The sequence below is a fragment of the Mesocricetus auratus genome, unplaced genomic scaffold (assembly GCF_017639785.1).
Source record: "Mesocricetus auratus isolate SY011 unplaced genomic scaffold, BCM_Maur_2.0 Super-Scaffold_6723, whole genome shotgun sequence".
Taxonomy (NCBI): domain Eukaryota; kingdom Metazoa; phylum Chordata; class Mammalia; order Rodentia; family Cricetidae; genus Mesocricetus; species Mesocricetus auratus.
Window position 1 is genome coordinate 3,807,517 of NW_024429183.1, and position 19,620 is coordinate 3,827,136.

General features: G+C 50.1%; 1 protein-coding gene across 2 annotated transcripts in view; it reads right to left on the reverse strand.

The window, feature by feature from the left end:
• Window positions 1–805: 805 nt before the first annotated feature.
• Window positions 806–19,620, reverse strand: part of Crispld2 (cysteine rich secretory protein LCCL domain containing 2) — a 54,914-nt gene continuing 36,099 nt past the window's right edge. For both annotated transcript variants that reach the window (XM_005073196.4, XM_040735929.1), the window contains exons 14-15: window positions 13,462–13,595; window positions 806–3,264 (exon numbers count right to left, since the gene is read on the reverse strand). In XM_005073196.4, coding sequence (XP_005073253.1) covers window positions 3,210–3,264; window positions 13,462–13,595 — 189 coding nt within the window. In that variant the 3' untranslated portion in view covers window positions 806–3,209. The remainder of the gene's footprint in view (window positions 3,265–13,461; window positions 13,596–19,620) is intronic.

Genomic DNA, 19,620 nt, shown 5'->3' on the forward strand with positions numbered 1-19,620 from the left:
ACAAAGGGCAGAAGGTGAGAGGTGGCAGGCATCCTGGCCCCTAGCTGATCCTGGCCAGCACCACCCCAGCCTTCCGATGCTGTGTGTGTCAGTGTCTGCAGCGGTAAACACAGTCCATATACGATAGTTCTCAGCATGGGTGTCTAGGAAGAATGCTAGGTGGCAGGGTACCTGGATGAGAAGCCCACCCCCTCCAGGTAGTGAGGTTTGCAGGGCCGTCCCTGGGCTCGTGCTATGAAGAACAGGCCAATTTGGACTGCATTGCATCTTGCCCTAGATTCCTATGTTGGATTTCTAACCCCTGAAGTGGACATATCAGGATGTGGAGTCATGGTGTGGCTTGTTCTTATAGAGGTGAAGGAGATGCCAGATGGACACACAGAGGGCACATCGGGATGATACAAACTATGGACAGAGGTATCTTGTGGGTGGGTAGGAAGGCAGCCCCACCCACACCTTGGCTTTGGATGCCCACACCCCCTTCTGTTATTGTTAAAGTCACTTACCCAGTCTTCAGTCTTGTCACTTCAGCTCTCACTGACATGTCCTTGACAAAAGCTCCAGTGGTCATTACTTGCTTGCAATCTTGGGGCTTGTGGGAAACACAGCATCTTGACCCCCATCCTTGCTTTGAATGTCAGACCTTACACATTGTTAAGTCACTAGTCTCTTGACCACACTTCCCAGGAATGTATCTGAGGTCCCCTACAATGCCACCTGGGCCTCACCAGCTGCTTGGGGCTTGTGGGGACAAGACAAATGAGTTTATAAATGATGTGTCTAGAAAAGATGCAGTACAGGGATGTGTTAGAAATCAAATCAGTTTTATTGAAACCATAGCAACAACCAGTGTGGCCCTATTCATGCGAAGCACAAAAACTTACAATAAACTTTTGTACATAGGAAGTTGTAAAATACATCATTTTTCATAGAAAAAAGCACACAGTAAACTGCGGGCCAAGAGAGCCTACAGATCATGGAGAGTCAACACACCCCTCAGAACAGACCGGGCACAACCTAGAAGCAAATGGAAACTATCACAGGGCAGAGTGGGGGATGCAGCTGGCCTGGGTGTGGTCATTTTAAACTTGGGAGAACTGATGGACACAGGGGATCAGAAGTGCTCTGACATCAAGATCTTGTCATTCAAAGTTTCATTTCCATTTTTTTCCTGAAGAAAGGGGCTTCTAGTTTCAAACTATTGGTGAAGATGAGCGAGGCCCCTATGCCTGGTGGAAGGGCCAGCTGGGGTGCACTCAGGACCCCAGTGTAGACTCACACAGCAAGTTCACCTGGAGATAGGATTGGTTAGTCAGCCTAGAAACCTAGGAGGGGAGCTATTTTCCTTACCATCTCAACCTTGCCCCGCAGGCTGAGTGAAACCAGAATCCCACGGTACTCCTTGCATCTAGAAGTTTTCCAGATGTTTGATGGCAACCAGGAACCCCACTCCACATGCTGAGCAGGTGTCTGCTCTGACATCTGGGGTGGAAGAGTTTACGCCTGCAAAAATGCTACGCTCATAATGTGAGGTGGGAAAAGCCCAGGGAAGGCTAGCTGGGGCTGGCTCAAGGCTGTGTGCTTTTTATAAACTCCCCAGAAGGGAATGGATTTGGGCAAAGCTATCTCAGCATTCAGGAGAGCCACCTGGACTACATGATGAGTCAAGGCCAACCTGGACTACATAGTGAAACTCTGTCTAAAACAAACAAACATTTAACCCAACTAGGTCCACATGGCTCCCTAGGGGCAGGGCTTTGTTCAGACTCCCTCTGGGTTTTTTACAGAACTATTTGTACTTTTATTCATGTGTATGTGTATGATACCTGTGGAGATCACAGATTGCCTGGAGTTCCAGGTGGGTGTGAGCAGCTTGTGAGTGGGTGGTAGGAATTGAACTCAGGTTTTCTGGAAGCCACAAGAACCCTTAACCACCAAGCCAACTCCCCAGCCTGTCCCCTTAGGCGCAGTATTTTGTTTTATTTTCTCCTTTTCTCCCCCCTTAGGAAATAGTTGGCTAGATCATGAAACTCCATTTGAAGCCAGCACTCACGGGCAATCTTCAACATCCCAAGGGCTGGGGTGGGATTTCACCTTCTCTAGAGTAAGCTGTTTACAAGAACATGTTTCATTTTACAGTGGGTTTGGGCCAGGCTCCTAAGTGATGGAAGCCAGGGCTCACCACACTCTTGGAGCCCAGGAACATTGGCAGGAGCTGAGCTGCACCAATAGGAATAGGAGTCCTTCCTGTGTGTCCCAGCCCCTCTCCCTGGTGACTGGTGTGTCATGAGCGGTTTTAGAACCACAAGCCACGCCATTAACCTCTATGAGGAATGTGGCAGGAATCCATTCCTCCCACAGCTAGAAACTAGGTCACCCAAACGAAGGGGAAGGTGACATTGAGCTGTCACTCAAGCAGCAGCAGTGAGACAGCCCTTGTTCTAAGGAGTGAGCAGACATCTAAGACCTGGAGCCTTGTGCAAAACCAAAGCCCAGAGGAGAACACCTAGACCAGCCTGGGGTGGGGCAGAAGCCACAGGGTCATAGAACGTGGCGGAAGGCTCCTGATGCATCGGTCCTCCATGAGACCAAAGGTCATGTGAAAACAGGCCACACGGACAAGGACAAAGACAAGATAAATCTCTGGAATGCTGCCAACCTTAAATAGACCAGCTCTGCTGGATACATAAGCACATGACCGCCAAGGGGGCAGGGGACACGAGCAAGGACACTAGCAGGGCAGAGCCCAAGTCTTGGCCCGGGCCTCTCCTTGCAGCCCATCTGTCTGACCAGCAAACATAGAACCTATTTCCCTGTTGGTAGGACATACTGTGACTTTAGGGCTGTCATCTCTACTCAGACAAGAGTCCCATTCATGACACATCGCAAACCTGTATCCTCAAGGGTTTGAACGCCTCCCCCCCACCAAAGCAAACGTGGTGAGGAGTGCCTCAGTGAGCAGCTCCTGAGTGACCAGATGGGGACCGCAGCCTGGCCAGTCCACCCGAGACTCCATGGCATGCTACTCATTAGCTGATGATGCTGCGTGACTCTTACCGAAGGCCACAAAGGGACAGGACATTCAATGACACTGAAAGAAAGATTCCTGACTCTCTGTAACCCCACCCCCACCCCAAAGGACAAAGTACAGGTAAAAAGCAGGACCCCAAACGCCGTAGATGACGCCCCTTCTCCCCAGCTCTCCTCATTCACTGCCTGACGGCGAAGATCCGGAAGGCATTTCCATCCTGAGGAGCATTCAGGCTGCAAGAGAAGAGGGAGTGGGAGGTTACAAGAGTTGTGGGCAGGGGAATGGCTGCTTGGGCCAGTGTGGTGAGGACAGAGCCCACAGAAGTCACACCCAGCTCGACAAGTCCACCAGTACTAACAGGAAATGGTGGTGTGAGTCCAGGCTGAGGCTTTGAAGTGACATTCTGACTCAAGGGTTTCTGGGCCTAGATCGGAGCATCCCCTCCCCTGCCCCGCCCATGGGTTTTGCTGACATCTGTCTCAGGTCAGACATCTTGTTGACAGATGATCCTCACACTGAATGCTACCTGAATTTGCTGTCCTGGGTCCACTATCCTTTCCAAGGCAGGGCTGTCATACTGTCTGTACATGCAGGCGAGAAACCCAGACAGCAAGGAATCAAGAGACCGACCAGAGTCATACAGTCAATCAAGACCATGCTCTGCTAATGGGAGTCAAGTTCTTCGGGGGGGTTTTGTCTGTTTTATTGAGACAGGGTCTTATGTGGCCTAGACTGATGTCAAACTTCTTATACGGGTGAGGATGACCCCTAAACTCTTGATCCTGCTGCCTCCCCCTCCCAAGTACTACCACATCCAGTTTATGCAGCGCTGGGGAACCAGCATTGAACCCAGGGCTCCATGCATGCTGGGCAAGCACTCTGCCACTGGACTGTGACCCTGGCTCTCAACCAGATTTTACAAACGGCTTTACAGAAATACACATACTGTGAAATTCAGCCACGTTTTCCAACCTCTATACCAGAGCTGTGGTATGTATGCACATGAGATGAATAAACATTCACAAAGATCCCCCCAGCCTCTCCGCCTTCCATGCTCCACCTCTGCCTCTGTGGATATGCCTGTTCTGGGTAACAAATGCTTTCTACCCAAAGAGTCATATGCTTGGAAGGGGGATTGCTGTTAAACTACATCCACCTTTTGAAAACCTCAAAACCAGTTTCTTCTAAAGTGGCCACATTGTGCCTGTGCCCATCCACAATGCACTGAGTGTTTTGGAGGCTCCATAGCCACACTGATATCCGCTGTGGTCTTTGGCCATCTTATGGGTGGACCGGGGACGGTGACCTGAATCTGCATCTCACCAGTGCTTAAGGTGCTTAGTGGCTCTGCATGGCTTAGCAGCTGTCCCTGGAACATGGTTAGGTAGATGGATCTCTAAGCACTGTCGATCCTTTCTAACATGGTGGTGGAGCTGGAACCCCAGGCCTTGTGCATGTTAGGCAAGCGCCTTGACACAGAGTTGCAGCCTTGCACCATCTTCCAAGTCCTCAACTGGGTTATCTCAATGTTGAGTTGTAGGAGTTTATACACAAGTGTGCCGAAGTGCAGGCATACACATGCTCACACACACACAAGCATGCACACTTGTGGTGTGAAATCCTTTAGTAAATATACAGTTTGCAAAATTTTTCTCTCATTCTGTAGCTAGCTGTTCTGCCTTCCTAACTCTAATCCTACCTCTCCTTCCCTCAGCTGAGGAGAAGTTAATCTTCTCACAGTTCTAGGGCCCAGTGCTAAGAGTGTACTCCTGTGAGGCCATTCTCTTTGGTAGCAAACAGCTAGGATTTTTTGTTTGTTTTCTGTGTCAGGATAGCCCTGACTGCCCTAGAAACTCTCTCTATAGACCAGGATAGTTTACAACTCGGATTACTGGTCTCTGCCTCAAGAGTGCTGAGATTAAAGGTGTGACCACCACACCCAGATCCTAGCCAGGCTCCTTGCCGGCTTACTCTCTGAGTGTGCACACACACTTGGTGTCTATTTCTCTTTCTTCTCTTATGACTTTCTTACTTTTATTTTGTGTGTTCCTGAGTGTTTATATGTGCACTGTGTGCCCACAGTGACCATGGAGGACCAAAGAGAGTCAGAACCTCTGAGCTGGAGTTACAGGAAGTCCTAGGCCATTGGATCTGGGTGTGGGGAACCAAACCCAGGCTTCTCTGAGAGCAGTGAGTGCTCTTGGCCACCCCGTGGTCTCTCCACCCCACTTCTCTTCCTTTTCTTAGGGTGTCTCTTAAAAATTCATCAATTTTTCACAGCTATTCTTTTGATGTTATATTTAAAGAAAGCAATACCTAGTTCATGATCTCACAAACTTAAGCTTATCTCTTTCTAAGAGCTTTTTAAGTTTTAAGGCTTCTATCCATTTGAGTCTGTTTTTATAGATGGTAGGAGGCCTGGCCAAATTTTACAATTTTGCCTATCAATTTTTAGCTAGAGAGCCCTCTTTTCACAGCAAAATTAAAATGGAAAATAAAGGCCAGGGAGGTGATTCAGTGGATAAAAGTCCTGACTGCCAAGCCTGATAGCCTGAGTGTGATCCCTGAGACCCTGTGATTTCCATGTGTATATACATACACATACAACACACACATGCATACAACACACACACATACACACACATACATACAATACACACAACACATACAACACACACACATACATACACACACACAACACACACATACACACACATACAACAGAGACAGAGACCGAAATTTAATGGAAAAGCAGAGTCCTAGCTATTGTGTAGGCTGTCCTATACACAGCTATACACTGTAAAGGGGGGAGGGAAATCCTTCCTTCCCAGCCCTCCTGCTCTACAGAGAGCTCTGCTTCCCTAAGGCCTCTGCTGCTGAGGTTTCGCACGCCACCCACTACCTTCTACACAAACGTCTCATGTTCTCATGTTTGTCCACATACAAAGCACACATACACACATAACTCAAAAATTTATTTTCATTTGTTTTTGGAGATGGATTCTGGCTGTGTAGCCCAGGTTGTCCTCAAACTTGGGGCAATCCTCCTACCTCAAGTTCCTGTGTACTAGGATTACAAGCATGGGCCACCATACCTTGCTGGAATGTTCTTCCTGCTTTCTCTGCTGAAGAGTACACTGCTAGGTTTAAGTGGTATTTATCTGGGACTCTAGAGATGGAGACTGAGTTCTTCTTAGTCATTTTATTGGCAGACAAGGCCATCACTGCCGAGGCTGCACACATCCACTATGAGTCCTGAAGCCCCTGGGAATGGAACTGCTGGATCAAAGTACGGGTGGGAGCCGAATGTGGTGGCACATGCCTATAACCTAGAACTCGGGAGGCTGAAGCAGAAGGATCATGAATTCTGGGCTAGCATGAGCTACAGAGCAAGATTCTGTCTCCAAAGGGTAAAGCAGGCCTGCGTGCTGGGGTCATGGCAATATAGTTAGTGGCAGAGTGCTAACTTAGCATGTACAAGGCTTGGGTTCCATCCTCAATGTCACAAATAACAACAACAACAATAAAAGCATGGGTGCATATGAGATCTTAATAGCTGCCAAAATGTTTCTCATAAACATTGCATTAATTGATACCTCCTGGAGGAGGCGTGCAGGGTGGCTAGTTAACCTTTAAGGTTCTGTTCTCAGTGGGGAAGGGTGTCCACAGTTGCAGCATACACACTGCAGATTAAGAAAATGCCTGAGCCTGATCTTAACAGCCCAGTCATGATTTATCAATGCCATTTCCTGTAGGGTCTCCGCCGGGAGCAGGAGATCCCGGATTGGACCAAACTCCTAGACCTGACAGCTGGCCAGGCCTTGGGCGGTCCACCAGGGAGCTACAGTCCTGCGGGAACAGCTGCTTGGAATTCCTGCTTGTTTTTCTGCCTTCCTCGTGGCAGCCTCATGCTCTTGGCTACCCCAGGGCTGAACCCTGGAAAAACGTATCAAATAGGCATGCTCAGTGACATGGTGCTGCATAGAGGACACGGTGGGATGCTCCCAGAGGTTACCAAGGCCAAGCAGAGACAGACGAGGAGCTGCCCAGGGCCAGGCTTACCCAGCAGTTGAGCTGGTTTCTGGAAAGTGCCTTCTGCTCCTTGGATTTCAGGCTGAAGAGCTCCCAGGGCTCTGTCACTGAGTAGTAGCTAGGAGAACCGCCCACTGCCACGTGCTCCCTGCCTGCCACACATGTGAGCGAGCCACGTGGGGGGAAGAACAAGGGAGCTGGAAAGGGTTCTGGTAGGATGCTGGCGCTGTCACGGGTGCCCCGAGGCTGCCAAGCAGGCTGGAGGCTCCAGGCTGGAGCCCCCAACATCTTGCCTGGAGCTACAGGAGCACTCCAGAGTACCCTGCCCACCCTGCAGCAGGGAGCCAGCAGACGGGTCCATGTGAATGCTGGCCCCTCCACTCTCTTCCTGAAGCCATTAAGCAGGTCAGTTACCTGCCTGCTGTGTATGTTCGAGGAAGGCGTGTAGAGAGTGAAAAGTCAGAATCTTTCCCCAGCCCTGCCTTTTCCAACCTGGCCCTCAGATGTCAGCTCATGACCCCCACATACATCTGGAGACAGTATAGCTGAGGTACTTCCAGGCTGTTTCTATGATATTTCCAAGGGAGGGGCTCAGGGGTGGGCATGAACCAGAAGTTGATATCAGGTGTCTCCCTTAATTGTTCTCTACCTTTTGGGTGAGGGGAGGTTTTTTTTTCCTTTTTTTGGTTTTGCAAAACGGGGTTTCTCTGTGTAGCTCTCAATGTCCTGAAACTTGCTCTGTACACCAGGCTGGCCTTGAACTCACAGACATTCTCCTGCCTCTGTTTCCCAAGTTCTGGGGTTAAAGGTATGTACACCAAACCCAGGTTCACCTTACTTTTTTAGATGGGGTTTCTCACTGAAGCTGGAGTTAGCCTTTGGCTAGGCGAGGTATCCAGCCTCTGTCATCCATCTGCATCTCCTTTACAACATGCACCGTTTTGTGTGAGCTCTGGGGATCTGAACTCAGGTTTACCTTTACCTGCCTAGCCACTCCCCAGCGCTGGAGATAACTGGCTTTCATAAAAATCAAATATAGCCAGGCGGTGGTGGTGCACACCTTTAATCCCAACACTTGGGAGGTAGAGGCAGATGGATTTCTGTGAGTTCAAGGCCAGCCTAAGGTACAGATCCAGGTTCCAGGACTGCCAGACAGCCAGGGCTACACAGAGAAACCCTGTCTCAAAAAAAAATCAAATATAAAGAATTTGATAAAAGGCATCAAAGATCTCTCAGATAGTTCTAAATGACTTGCTAGACTCAATATTCAACTACTGTTTACTGTAAACCTAGTACATGCCCGGATCTGGGTTCAGTATGTTAGGGGTGGTAACAAAACAGATGGATTCTGACTTTCAAGGAGCCTACACCAGACAAACATGTACAAGGAGATTCTACAGAGGAGGGTAAAGTCAGGAGGGAGAAGGATGCCTCCCAGGGAGGCAGCACTTGTCTTTAGATCTGAATGGCAGGAATGATCAGCCACAGGCACACAGGGACATGAGAAGGTTCAGGGCCCAAAGACAGCAAGTGCAAAGGGCCTGGGGTAGAAATGGCCTCTGCATGCTCCAGAAAAAGAAAAGACCACAAGGGGGAATGCTGTGCGTGGAGCAGGTATGTCTGGGCACCAGTAGGTGGGTTTTGTTCCCAGAACAGCAGGAAGTCATTGGTGGGAAGGGCTCCACAGGCAGTGAGAGCAGACACAGGAAGGTGGCCGAGGCTGTTCTCTAAAAGGAAGTTACCTGAGGGACCTGCTAGGAGCATGTGGGATTGCACAAAGATGTTCCTCCTCTGCTTAGCGTAGTAAGAACAAGGAAGGAAACAGCTGGATATGAGGCCATCCGGTAAACAATGAGGCCGTCCTGGTAAACAAACAGCTGTCTGTCTGCAGCATGAGCGCCCTGTGCCACCCAGAAGGCGGTACGGTGAAGCATACCCACAGTGTGCTTGGCCATGCTGCCAGTATGGTCCTCTCTCACGGTGGCACAGCCTTTTAATCCTAGCATTAGGGAGGCAGAGGCAGGCAGATTTCTGAATATGAGGCCACAGTGAGTTCTAGGTCAGTCAGGGCTACACAGCGAGACCCTGTCTAAAACATAAAAAATTATTTTCCCTACCAGAGCCTAAGAGACGGATCAGCAGGTAATAGAGTTAGCCACATGAGCCTGAAAACCTGAGTTTGATCCCTGGAAGCCAAGTAAGAAGCCAATGTGCTGGAACTCATCTATAACCCCAGCACTCCTGCAGTTAGATAGAAGGTAGAGACAGGGGAATTCTGGAAGCTCACAGGCCAGCTAGTACGGAGAATGCTACTCAGCAGAATCAAGTGAGATCTTGGCTCAACAAGGTAGAAGGAGGGAACTGACTCTCCACATTTGTCCTCCGAACACACACACACACACACACACACACACACACACACACACACCCCACACACACACAATTTTCATTATATCCACCTCTTGAGTCCTCTGAAAGAAAAAGGAGACAGGAGGGGGCAGAGAGGCCCCCTGGAAGGTCAGGGCACAGCTGCTCTGGGCACTGCAGAGGCACTAGGAATCAGGCCTTCCTCAGGGCAGGCAGGGCAGCCCAGCAGAGCTCCCTTCTGAGAGGAAGAGCTCTTGCCATCTGGAACCTTCCAGCAGAACCTGGAGTGAGAGAGGGAACAGCCAGTTCCGGAGCAGCTCAACCTGTGCTTCTATGGTTGGCGGCTGACCTCAGGGAGTCTTGGTATCTTGGGACACAGAGGGGTCCATGACTCTGGCCTTGGAAAAGTGAGGTTGTGTTCCCACTGCTAAGAGATACTGAAGTTGGGCCCGATAATTTAGGACTGTATTCCCAGCTACTCGGGAGGTTGCGGCTGGAGGATCCTTGGTTCAAACCCTATCTGGGCTTCAGAGCATGTTCAAGCTCAGCCTGTGAAACTTGGTGAGATCCTGTCCCAAAAATAAAATTCAAAAAGACTGGTTGGAGATGTGGGTCTGTAATACGAGTGCTGGCCTAGCATGGTGAGACCCTGGGTTCAATCCCAGTGTAATAAGGAAGGGAGGGCAGAGGGAGGGAGCAGTCATTGCTGGCTCTAGGCACGCATATGCAGCTCTCCCCCTGGCAGATGTGCGCCCAGCCCTGCTTTGCCAAGCTTCACCTCTGTACGATGGAGACTGCCACAGTGTGCACTTGGGAGGCTGAGGCAGGAGGATTACAAGCTCAAGGCCAGCCTGAGCTCCGTAGTAAATTTCTGCCTGAGCTTAAAAGCAAATGCAAACAAACATCTTTATTTTTTTTCCACCATGGCTACTAGTGTGGCTGGGGTCCTGTATGGCTCATGCTGTGTGTCTGTTGGCCCTTAGGATGGAGATTTTTATCTCTACTATCCATGCCTGTCCTTAGCCCCCAAGGTCAGTGCCCAGAGTCGCTCGTACTATTGACTGAACAATTCCACAGCCAGGTGAAAACACGCCTGAATACCCCTCTCTGCCCACGGTTTACTGTTCACAAGCGACTGGGAACTCTTCTGCTGCCCTGGTCTAAGAAGAGCCCTGGGCTGACAGGCATCTGTCTGGGTGCCTGCTCTCTCTGAGGACGCGGTTTAGCCAGCCTAGGCCCCAAGTCTGAAAGAACAGGCTGTCCTGAAGAATCTCACTTCCACACACCCACCTTGCACAACTTCCAGGAAACCTTCTCCAACAAACCATTGTGAAATCAAAACTGTCACACCAGCACCCCATGCCACCCAAGATTTGTGTTTGTTTTTTGAGACAGGGTTTCTCTGTGTGGCTCTGTAGACCAGGCTGGCCTCAAACTCATAGAGATCCACCTGCATCTGCCTCCCGAGTGCTGGGATTAAAGGCGGGTGCCACCACCGCCCGAGTCACTCCGTATTTAAAACGCCATTTGCCAAGCTAGGAGTGGTGTCATGGACCTATGTAACCCAGTATTCAGGAAGTAGGGGGCAGGAAGATTAGAAATTCAAGGTCACCCTCAGCCACACAGTAAAGTTGGAGGCCAGCCTGTTTTCCATGAGACCCTATCTCAGACAAACAAAATGAAAGGGGAGAGTGAGCCGGCTCAGCAGGTAAAGGCATTTACTGCCAAGAACTCCACCCCTGGGACCCACGTGATGGAGGAGAGAACGGACTCTTGCAAGCCACCACCCTGACCTCCACATGCTGCTGTGAGTGTACACACACACACACACAGTAAACATAAAAATAAATAAAAATCACTTTAATTAGAAATAGAGTGCTATTTGGAAAACATCGACCACGGAATGCCCTATGCCTTAATGACCATTGAGACTATCTGTGACCTGTCCAGGGTCTCAGCAGCCATTGGGAACAGACCTACCCTCTGGCTCTGAAACCAGTTCCTGCAGCTCACTGGGTCGGGTTATATAGAGAGTGTCCCCAGCCACGTTACTTCATGCATCAAGGATGACTGAGGTCCTATAGACACAAGAGGAAGCCAGAGCACTACCACACTCAAGACAGAGTCTCTGGTGGAGCCTCATCGCCAAGCAGGGCCCAGGCTTCCCAGTCCTCCAGGGCAGAACTGCTCTGCCCCTGGGTCTCACTTCTGTCTGTCCCTACCAGGTGGTCAAGCCTGCACCACAGGACAGAGGTCCAGCTTCATGCTCCTGGCTGGACCCAGTGCCTGGAAATGTGAGGGCTTCCCACATGGAGAAGGTCACCTGGGTGAGTAGGGACTAAAGAGCCCACTTGTAGCCAGGTAGTGGTGGCCCACATCTGTAATCCCAGAACTCAGGAGGCAGAGGCAGGCAATCTCTGTGAGTTTGAGGCCAGCCTGATCGACAGAGAATTCCAGGACAGCAAGGGCTACACAGAGAATCCCTGTCTAGAAAAAAACAAAACAAACAAACAAAAAGAGCCCACTGGTATCAGAAGGAGGGACCGTGTGTAAAGGCTTTGTGCTTCTCTGAGAGCCAACTCATGTGGGTGTTTCCTGAATTAGAGCTGCCTGGCCCCAGTTCAAGACCCAGTGCTTCAGGGCTTAGAACAGACTGGAGAGCCAAGTGAGTAGCCAGGGCCACTGGACTCCATCATCCACTTGCGAGGGCCACCTTGCTATAGCTTTTGTTTCCCAATCAGAACTTTCTCTCCTGGGGAGGAAGGAGCCTCATGAGGCTTAGGAAGTTCCTGAGAGTCACAGGATTCACAAGGCCCCTCCCACAGCCTGAGAGAGAGACAGGCCTGAGACTCATGAAAACACAAGAAGCAACTAACTGTCCACAACCTCACAAGACAACAACTGCTCACACCTCTGTGGCCTCCAGAATCATGAGAAAGAAAGGTCATGGCAGCCAGAATGTACTAGCCAGGCCCTCAATTCTATCTGCACTAGGGAGGTCTCTTGACAATCTCCCCCCCACACACACCTTATATGCCAAGGCTAGGGTTGGGCAGGGCCTTCTCTGAAGTTAGTGTCCTAAAGAGGAAACCACAGGGAAATAGGTATTCACAATTCACTTCAGGCCTCAAAGTGGAAATGGCCTGATACCTCAGGGGTAAAATGCCCAGAGCCATGTGCACCCAACACTGGCTCATACTGCAGCCAACAGACACAGTAGGGGCAGGAAGTCAGGCCTGTGATTGCATAAGAGAAAACCCAGAACTATCAGCATGACCCTTACTTCCTGTCCGTCACCACCAGGCCCTGTCTCAATGACTCTTGTCATCAATCCTATGAGGTCGGGGAAGCTGGCAGAGCCAAACAGATGCATCTTCAAGGAGGAGTGGGTGTCACAATCACTTAGTCCTGTTATGCTTGCTTCACCAAGATAAAAAAATGAAACAAAACAAACAGAAAACAAAAACAAACAAACAAAAAACACTTAGCAAGACCAGCCTCCAGGCTGAGATGACAGGCCAGCCTCCAGGCTTACATGATAGTCACCCAAAGCACAGGCAGGTGCGGGTTCAGACCGTGACTGTCTGCAAGTTCTGAATTTGTATGCAGCTTTCAGAGCTGTTGGGAAACTAAACTAGTCCCTGGTCTTCTATGTCTTATGGACTAAATGAACACATTTTCTCTCTCTCACACACACACACTCACACATGCCTACATACACATGCACATTCATGCACATATACATATGCACATACAATGCACGCATGAGGAAAAAGAGCTAGAAGCCTACACACCAAAAATAATATGCAGCAGTTTTCCCAGGTGATGGACAACAGACAGATGCTCTGCTTTGGACATATCTAAACTCTCTACACTTTCCACAAAGCATGCATCAGAAATAGAAAAAGGAAACTTCTTGGAAAACAAAAGAATCAAAAGAGAGAGTCCCAGACTCAGCCTGGACACTGTGGTGGCAAAGAGCAAACCAGCTTTGCAAAGTAAGGCGCTGTCTGGCCCAAGGGCCACCCTACCTTTCTGACTGCACCCCATTCCTGAGCGAGCCCACGTAGCTCTTCTTTTTGCCCACTGGCATCACGTCTGCGTAGCCACCGTTCTCGTCACTGATGACACCTGCATGCACAGCTGCCTTGCAAATGCTGGAGGTCTGCAAGGACAGGAGCCGGGATCAGTGCCAGCACCCAGGAAACAGCCCATACCACCTTGGGTCCTCACTGTCCCTGAGAAAACTGCCATTGCCACTCATCCACAAATTCTACTCTCTTTCCACAAATAGCTTTCTGAGCAGTCACTCCGTGCCTGACCCTGCAGGGTTTAGCAGGGACCAAGCGAAGACTCTGCTTCCACGGAGCTGAGGGGACAAATAAAAAATACACAAGCAAGGAGGATGAGGAAAATAAAAGTAGATGGAGAGAGGCGACTGACTGGAAGAGGCCACTTTAGAGCAGCTGTGGGCAAACTAGTGACAGACAACTTCCAGTCACAAGGCATGTGGCTGTCTGTAAGCAGAGTGCTGTAGGCAGAGAGAGCAGGCTGTGCAAAGGTCCTGAGGTAGGAGTGAACAGATCATGTCCCAGGAGGAGAAAGGAGGCTAGGATGTCTGGGATACAGTGAGTCAGGTGGGCAGCCTGGGCACAGGTGGGCACTATCAGATGCCTAGTACACATAGGACTCAGGCTGGTGTGGGGTATTTTTTCTAGACCTCAGGTTACTCGGGCCTGGATGATGAGGCTCTGGTTCAAGGCTCATCAGGGTCTTAGCACACTAGACAGAGGATGGGCAAGACACATGTAACTACTTTTCACCCAGAGGCAGGGCCAACCAGGGTGGTCCCAGAAAGGTCCATTTAAGGCCAAGAGCACCCAAGTCACCTCCTTGGCCATGTCCATGTGCTTTCCCCAGGCTGTGGCAGCCTTGCGGTTTAGATTGTGGATCCCACCTCTTCCTGTGTGCCCCGTGGAGATGGAACCTGAAGCCTTGCGAGTGCGAGCCCGCTTCGGAGCTGCACCCTAGACTGTGGTCTCTGTCTTTGCTGTACCACAGGACTAACTGCTGTCCTGTCATGAAGATGATGCCTGGCATCTTAACCTCCTTCCTACAGGTCTCAGTGCACACAGTGGGGCCGAGTCAGCTCCTGCCCGGTGTGAGCACATGCTAGCCCTGAGTGAACCTCAGTCCTGGCTGTGACCTGTCATCCCATTTGATCTAATGAGACTGGTGGTGTCCATTCTTCCCACCTCTCAGGCCAGCGAGCTGGGCACACAGTGTCAGTCACTTTGCTAAAGCTACTTGAGAACTGTTGACGCCAACTGAAGTCAGGGTGAGGGCAGGGTCTGCCTCTGCGGTCAGCGTAACAATGGTCACCAAAGACGACCACAGCCTAATCCCCAAACCTGTGAATGGCAGAAGGGGCTTTGCAGATGGGATTAAGTTAAGAGTGCTGGGGTGGGAGATTACCCGGCTTATCCCAGTGGCCCATGGACATCACAGAGTCCTGTAACAGGGAGGGGCTCAGAGCTGGAACATGTAAGACACCTCTGGCATTGCTGACTTTGAATAAGTCAGGAGCCAACGCATGTGGGTGGCCTGGAGGGACTAGTAGAGGCCTGGGCACTGGCTCTGTTGGTTGTCCTATTGCCACACCGAAGGATAGAGACAGCAACACAGTCTCCAGAGGTATGTGAATGGAGGATCAGATCCTGGAGTGTGGCCTCCCAAAACTGTGACCCAGGCACTCTTTGGAGAGCCTTCTTCAGGCTGGTTGATATCCATCCTCCAAAACCATAACATTCAAGAGTCACTGATGCCTAAGAAAGTATGTGGCCATTTCCTCCAGGTTGGATTGACCATGGTCATCTTCAGTGAGAGCAGCTGAGATCATTACATGAGACCTTCAAATGATCTGGCCTGTGGACATTCCCTAATGAAAGGAAGGGGACCTCCAGGGTCCCTAGAGACCCCCTGCTGCTTGAGGTTATTCGGAAAATAAAGAGTTAACTGAGTGGGGTCTCTTCCTGTATAATTGTAAGCCACCCAGAGGGACTCTTCTCTGGTATTGCTGCCTAAACGCCAGCTCTGTGACTTTCTGGTGGTCTGTGAGTCACCCACAGTGCCATGAATAACCCCAATAAACTCACTGGTTCACCAGACTGAATCTGGACAGAATTTATTTCTTTGGTCTATGGGTGCCTCCATTTTTAGGAATCAACATTGCATGGTCTCCTCTGCTGTCAAAAGCTGAAGAGTCCAGGAGTCACTGAAACACTCCCATACCCAAGGCTCAAAACACCAATGGCCTGGTCTTTAACACCATGGGGACATATCTAGTCTTCTTCAGTCAACAAATGGTGCAAATGGGATGGTTAGCCCCCAGTGCTCCTGGGAAGAAACCTGTGAGCCCAGGAAGAAGATGGTGATTGGCAGGGTCTGGTTCCAATCCTGAGCACGGCAGGATGGCTGGTCATTCTGTCTTCGTGGAGAAACAATTTAATTTTCTTCCCCCGAAGGACCCACTCTGCAGTTCCCAGAGAGGTTTGTGCTTTGAACAGTTAAGAGGCAACAGAGCACGTCTGTCTCCAAGGGGACATATCAAGTCATCACTCAGTTTCAGAACCCCAGAAGCTACTTCTCGGGGGCACTTTATACAAGTGGAGCACAAATCGCTTATTGTGCTGACTTGTAGCCAGTCAGTCACTATGTCTGTCCCTCAGCGATGCTCATCCCGTCCAGGGACTGCCATTTCCAGAAGCAAGGCGTCAGCTTCTGCTAGGCCAAATGCCAGGAAAGTCCTCCTAGTATTCCCCAAGTCCCAAGGGGCTGACACCCCAAGGGAGGTGCCTCTTCTCCAGAGGCCAAGAGGTTATGGCTGCAGCCTGAGGGACAGCCCTTCTTCACCCCCTCCCTGAAGGAGTTCCAGATAACATGATGCCCACATTTCCTGGATGAAACATTCATGCATGGCAGGCTGTCCTCCCTTCTCACGCCTGGGGATGCTCACATCTTCGGCTACCAGTAGGCAGACACGTTCTTTCTCCCTCCTTCTGCCCACATCCTTCCCTCCCCTGTTCTTCTGCCACATGCAGGGTGTGTTCACTATCTGCTCATGCTGGCTCAACATTAATTCCTGGCCGTTTCATAATGACCTCTGTGAGCCTAGAGGCCCATCAGCCAGCCCTGGTATTCGGTATCTGTGGGACCCAGGGTGGCCTGTACTCACTGTTCACTGTGCAGGGGGACCAGCCTGTCGCTTACTCTGACTTCATGAGCCCCCAAGGAAATGGCCATTATCAATCCCTCTCAGAGGATGGGAGATGGCGGGCCAGGAGCAAAACAACCTACCACAGTCACTCAAGACAAGCAGCACAGCCGTGATCCCACAGCCGGGACTGTGAAGAGCAAAAGGCCACTGTGTCCCTTCAAGCAAGGTTCAGGACTGCACATGATCTGGTGCACAGTAACTGCCACAGGCAAAGGCCAGCAACTGTCAAACCCAGTGTCATCATCACCAGGACCCCAAACTCTCAAGGGCACTCCTTGACCACCAAGGATCTTCAGCCGCAAACCACAATCATCAGCAGCAGGCTCCCTGGGAAGGTGTTCAAACACAGGCTCTGCAGCTCTACTCAGGTCAGGACAGCAGAGGAAGAGATGGGAGGCATCTAAACACTGCTCCTCTCTGGGATCCTGATGCCCACACAGCGGGAGTTTGTTTGTGCAGTAGATGAGGCCAAATGGGCAAAGGAAACTGAGGCCCAGTGGGGAAAGACATCCACATGGGTAACTCCCCTGGCTGGGGCCAGCTCGGGCCTCCTGACCTCGGATCTGCTGTCTGAGACACGCCCGGACAATCCTGCCTGCAGCTCACCACAAAGGGAGCTGCCGCCAGGACAGGCACTCTGCAAAAGGCTGTATCCGTGGCACTCAGAGGCCCTTCAAAGGTCTGGAGACTACACTCCCAAAATAAATCTCTTAGCTAAACAGACATTTTCCAAGAGGCAGCATCATTTCCCAGAATACAAAGTGACCTAGAAACCCAGGCCAGCAGAGCCCGGGGATGGAGGCACACTCTTCCTCCCTCCTCCCGCCTGCAGCCCTCTCCATCTTCACTCCTCCACACAGTTTCCGCCTTCCTCCTTCCTTACTACCCTCTTTTTGAACGACTGCAGAATCTTTTTGTTGTTGTTGTTCAGTACTGAGCCATTACTGTGTGCCAAGCCCAGACAGAAGTCCTGCCGCTTTCCAGGCTCAAAGCCTAAGTGGACACATGCGTTAAAGGCCTCCTTCACATGCGTGCCTGCTCCTGTCAGTGGAGGAACAGGTAAGCAGAAAGAAGGCAGAATATGGGAAAAGGGAGAATGCAAACCCATCTCGCTTTTCTATGTGTTCACTGAGCAGGTGGGTCAGGTCGTTGTGAGCCTCATTTTCCCCCTTTGCAAAATGATAAGGATTCCTGAACAAGGTATTTTAAAAAACTTGAAACACAGCAGGTACTGCATAAAATGCGTTACAGCGTTACTATCACACAGCCCCATGCAGAGGAGATAAAAGTGGAGCACTCTTGCTTTGGATTTCCAACTTTTCACTTTATGTGTTTAGTTGCTATGTTATTTGGCGCATACAGATTTGATTTTCGTATCTTCATAAACTACATCTCTTGTTCTTGCATGAAGAATTGTTTTGTTCCATTCAGTACATTTAAACTGGAATTTTATTTTATCAGCTAGTAACCTGGCAACTTTTTAAGTGGTTTGTATCTGGTTGAAATAGTTTTGTCCATTCTTTTATTTTGAAAACATTTTAAAATCACGATGAGGGCTTATTTTGTTTTGTTTTCTCTTTCCTTTGTTTCCTTTCTTTTAGTTCTGAGGGTGGAACTCAGAACTTCATATTCGGTGAGCTACAACAATCAGTGCATGATACTTTACTTCTCCATAGAAATTCTAGCTTTTAGAACTTAATCTCAGCCGAACAACTTTCCAGACGTTTGGTTTTTTTTTTTTTAGGCCCATAAAGAAAAAAGGAAAAAAGCTTAGTCATGAAGGCTACTCAGGCCTTATGGAACCAAGTGACTTCACGGTTACAGGAATCTGGGACAATTGAAGGCAGATGGAAGCAGAGATGGTGGTGGTGAGGAGAGGACCATCGACAGGACGGGCCAAGTGAGCGATGTATTAGCTGGAGACAAATGGTATGACCAGCTGACAGGCTTTAGAGCTAGAAGATACCCTGGGCTGGAACAAGTCTGGCTGGCTCTGGGATTTCCACTCACAGAGAGGATAAAAACTCCCCAGAGGAATTGCACAGCCTGTGGGCAGCTGGAGTGGGGGTAGGGGGCTCGAACCTTCTGGGTCACTGTGTCCCTAAGCCCTGGACACCAAAGAGAACAGGCTGAGCCCTGAAAATCAACAAAGGAAAACTGAGCCTTCACATCTGAGTTAGGAGGGAAGACAAGACAGGGGCTGACAAGTGTACTGGGGTCTCGACAGAGCATATTTGTTTTGTTTAGTTTTTCCTACGTAAGGCTAAGAGCCTGCAAGGTGAAACAAAATAGCAGCAGACTAACCAACACCTGTCAAAAGAATACAGGGAAATGGGAAAGTGGCTGCTCTGACTAGTTTGCTGTCAACCTGACACAAGCTAGAGTCATCTGGGCAGAGGGACTCTCAGTTGAGAGAATGCCTCCACCAGACTGGCCTGTGGGCAGTCAGAGGGCATTTTCTTGATTAATGATGGGTGTGGGGGGGGCAGGCTCACTAGGGTCAGTTCCTCTCCTGGTCCTGAGCTATGTAAGAAAGCAAGTGAGCAAACCGTGAGGAGCAAGTGGTAGTCGGCCAGCTCTTGCCTCCAGATACCCGGCCCGACTTCCGTTGGTGACAGAGTGTGACCTGAGAGCTGTAAGCTGAAATAAACCCTTTCCTTCCCAAGCTGCTTTTGGCATCAATAAAGACCCTAACTGTGGCTGTGACTAAATATGTGAGAAAGTGAAGCCTGAGAAACACAAAGGCCTTCAAACCGTTAAAGACCGTCTAGGTAAGAGGAGACACGCGAGAGCTTCCATTCACAAAGACAGACAGCAGGAAGTCCAACCCATCTGTGAATGGAACTCTGAGGCCCTGGCTGCAGGAAGTGTAACCAGAGGCTGCAGCCTGGGATCTCAGGTCATGGCTTCCACA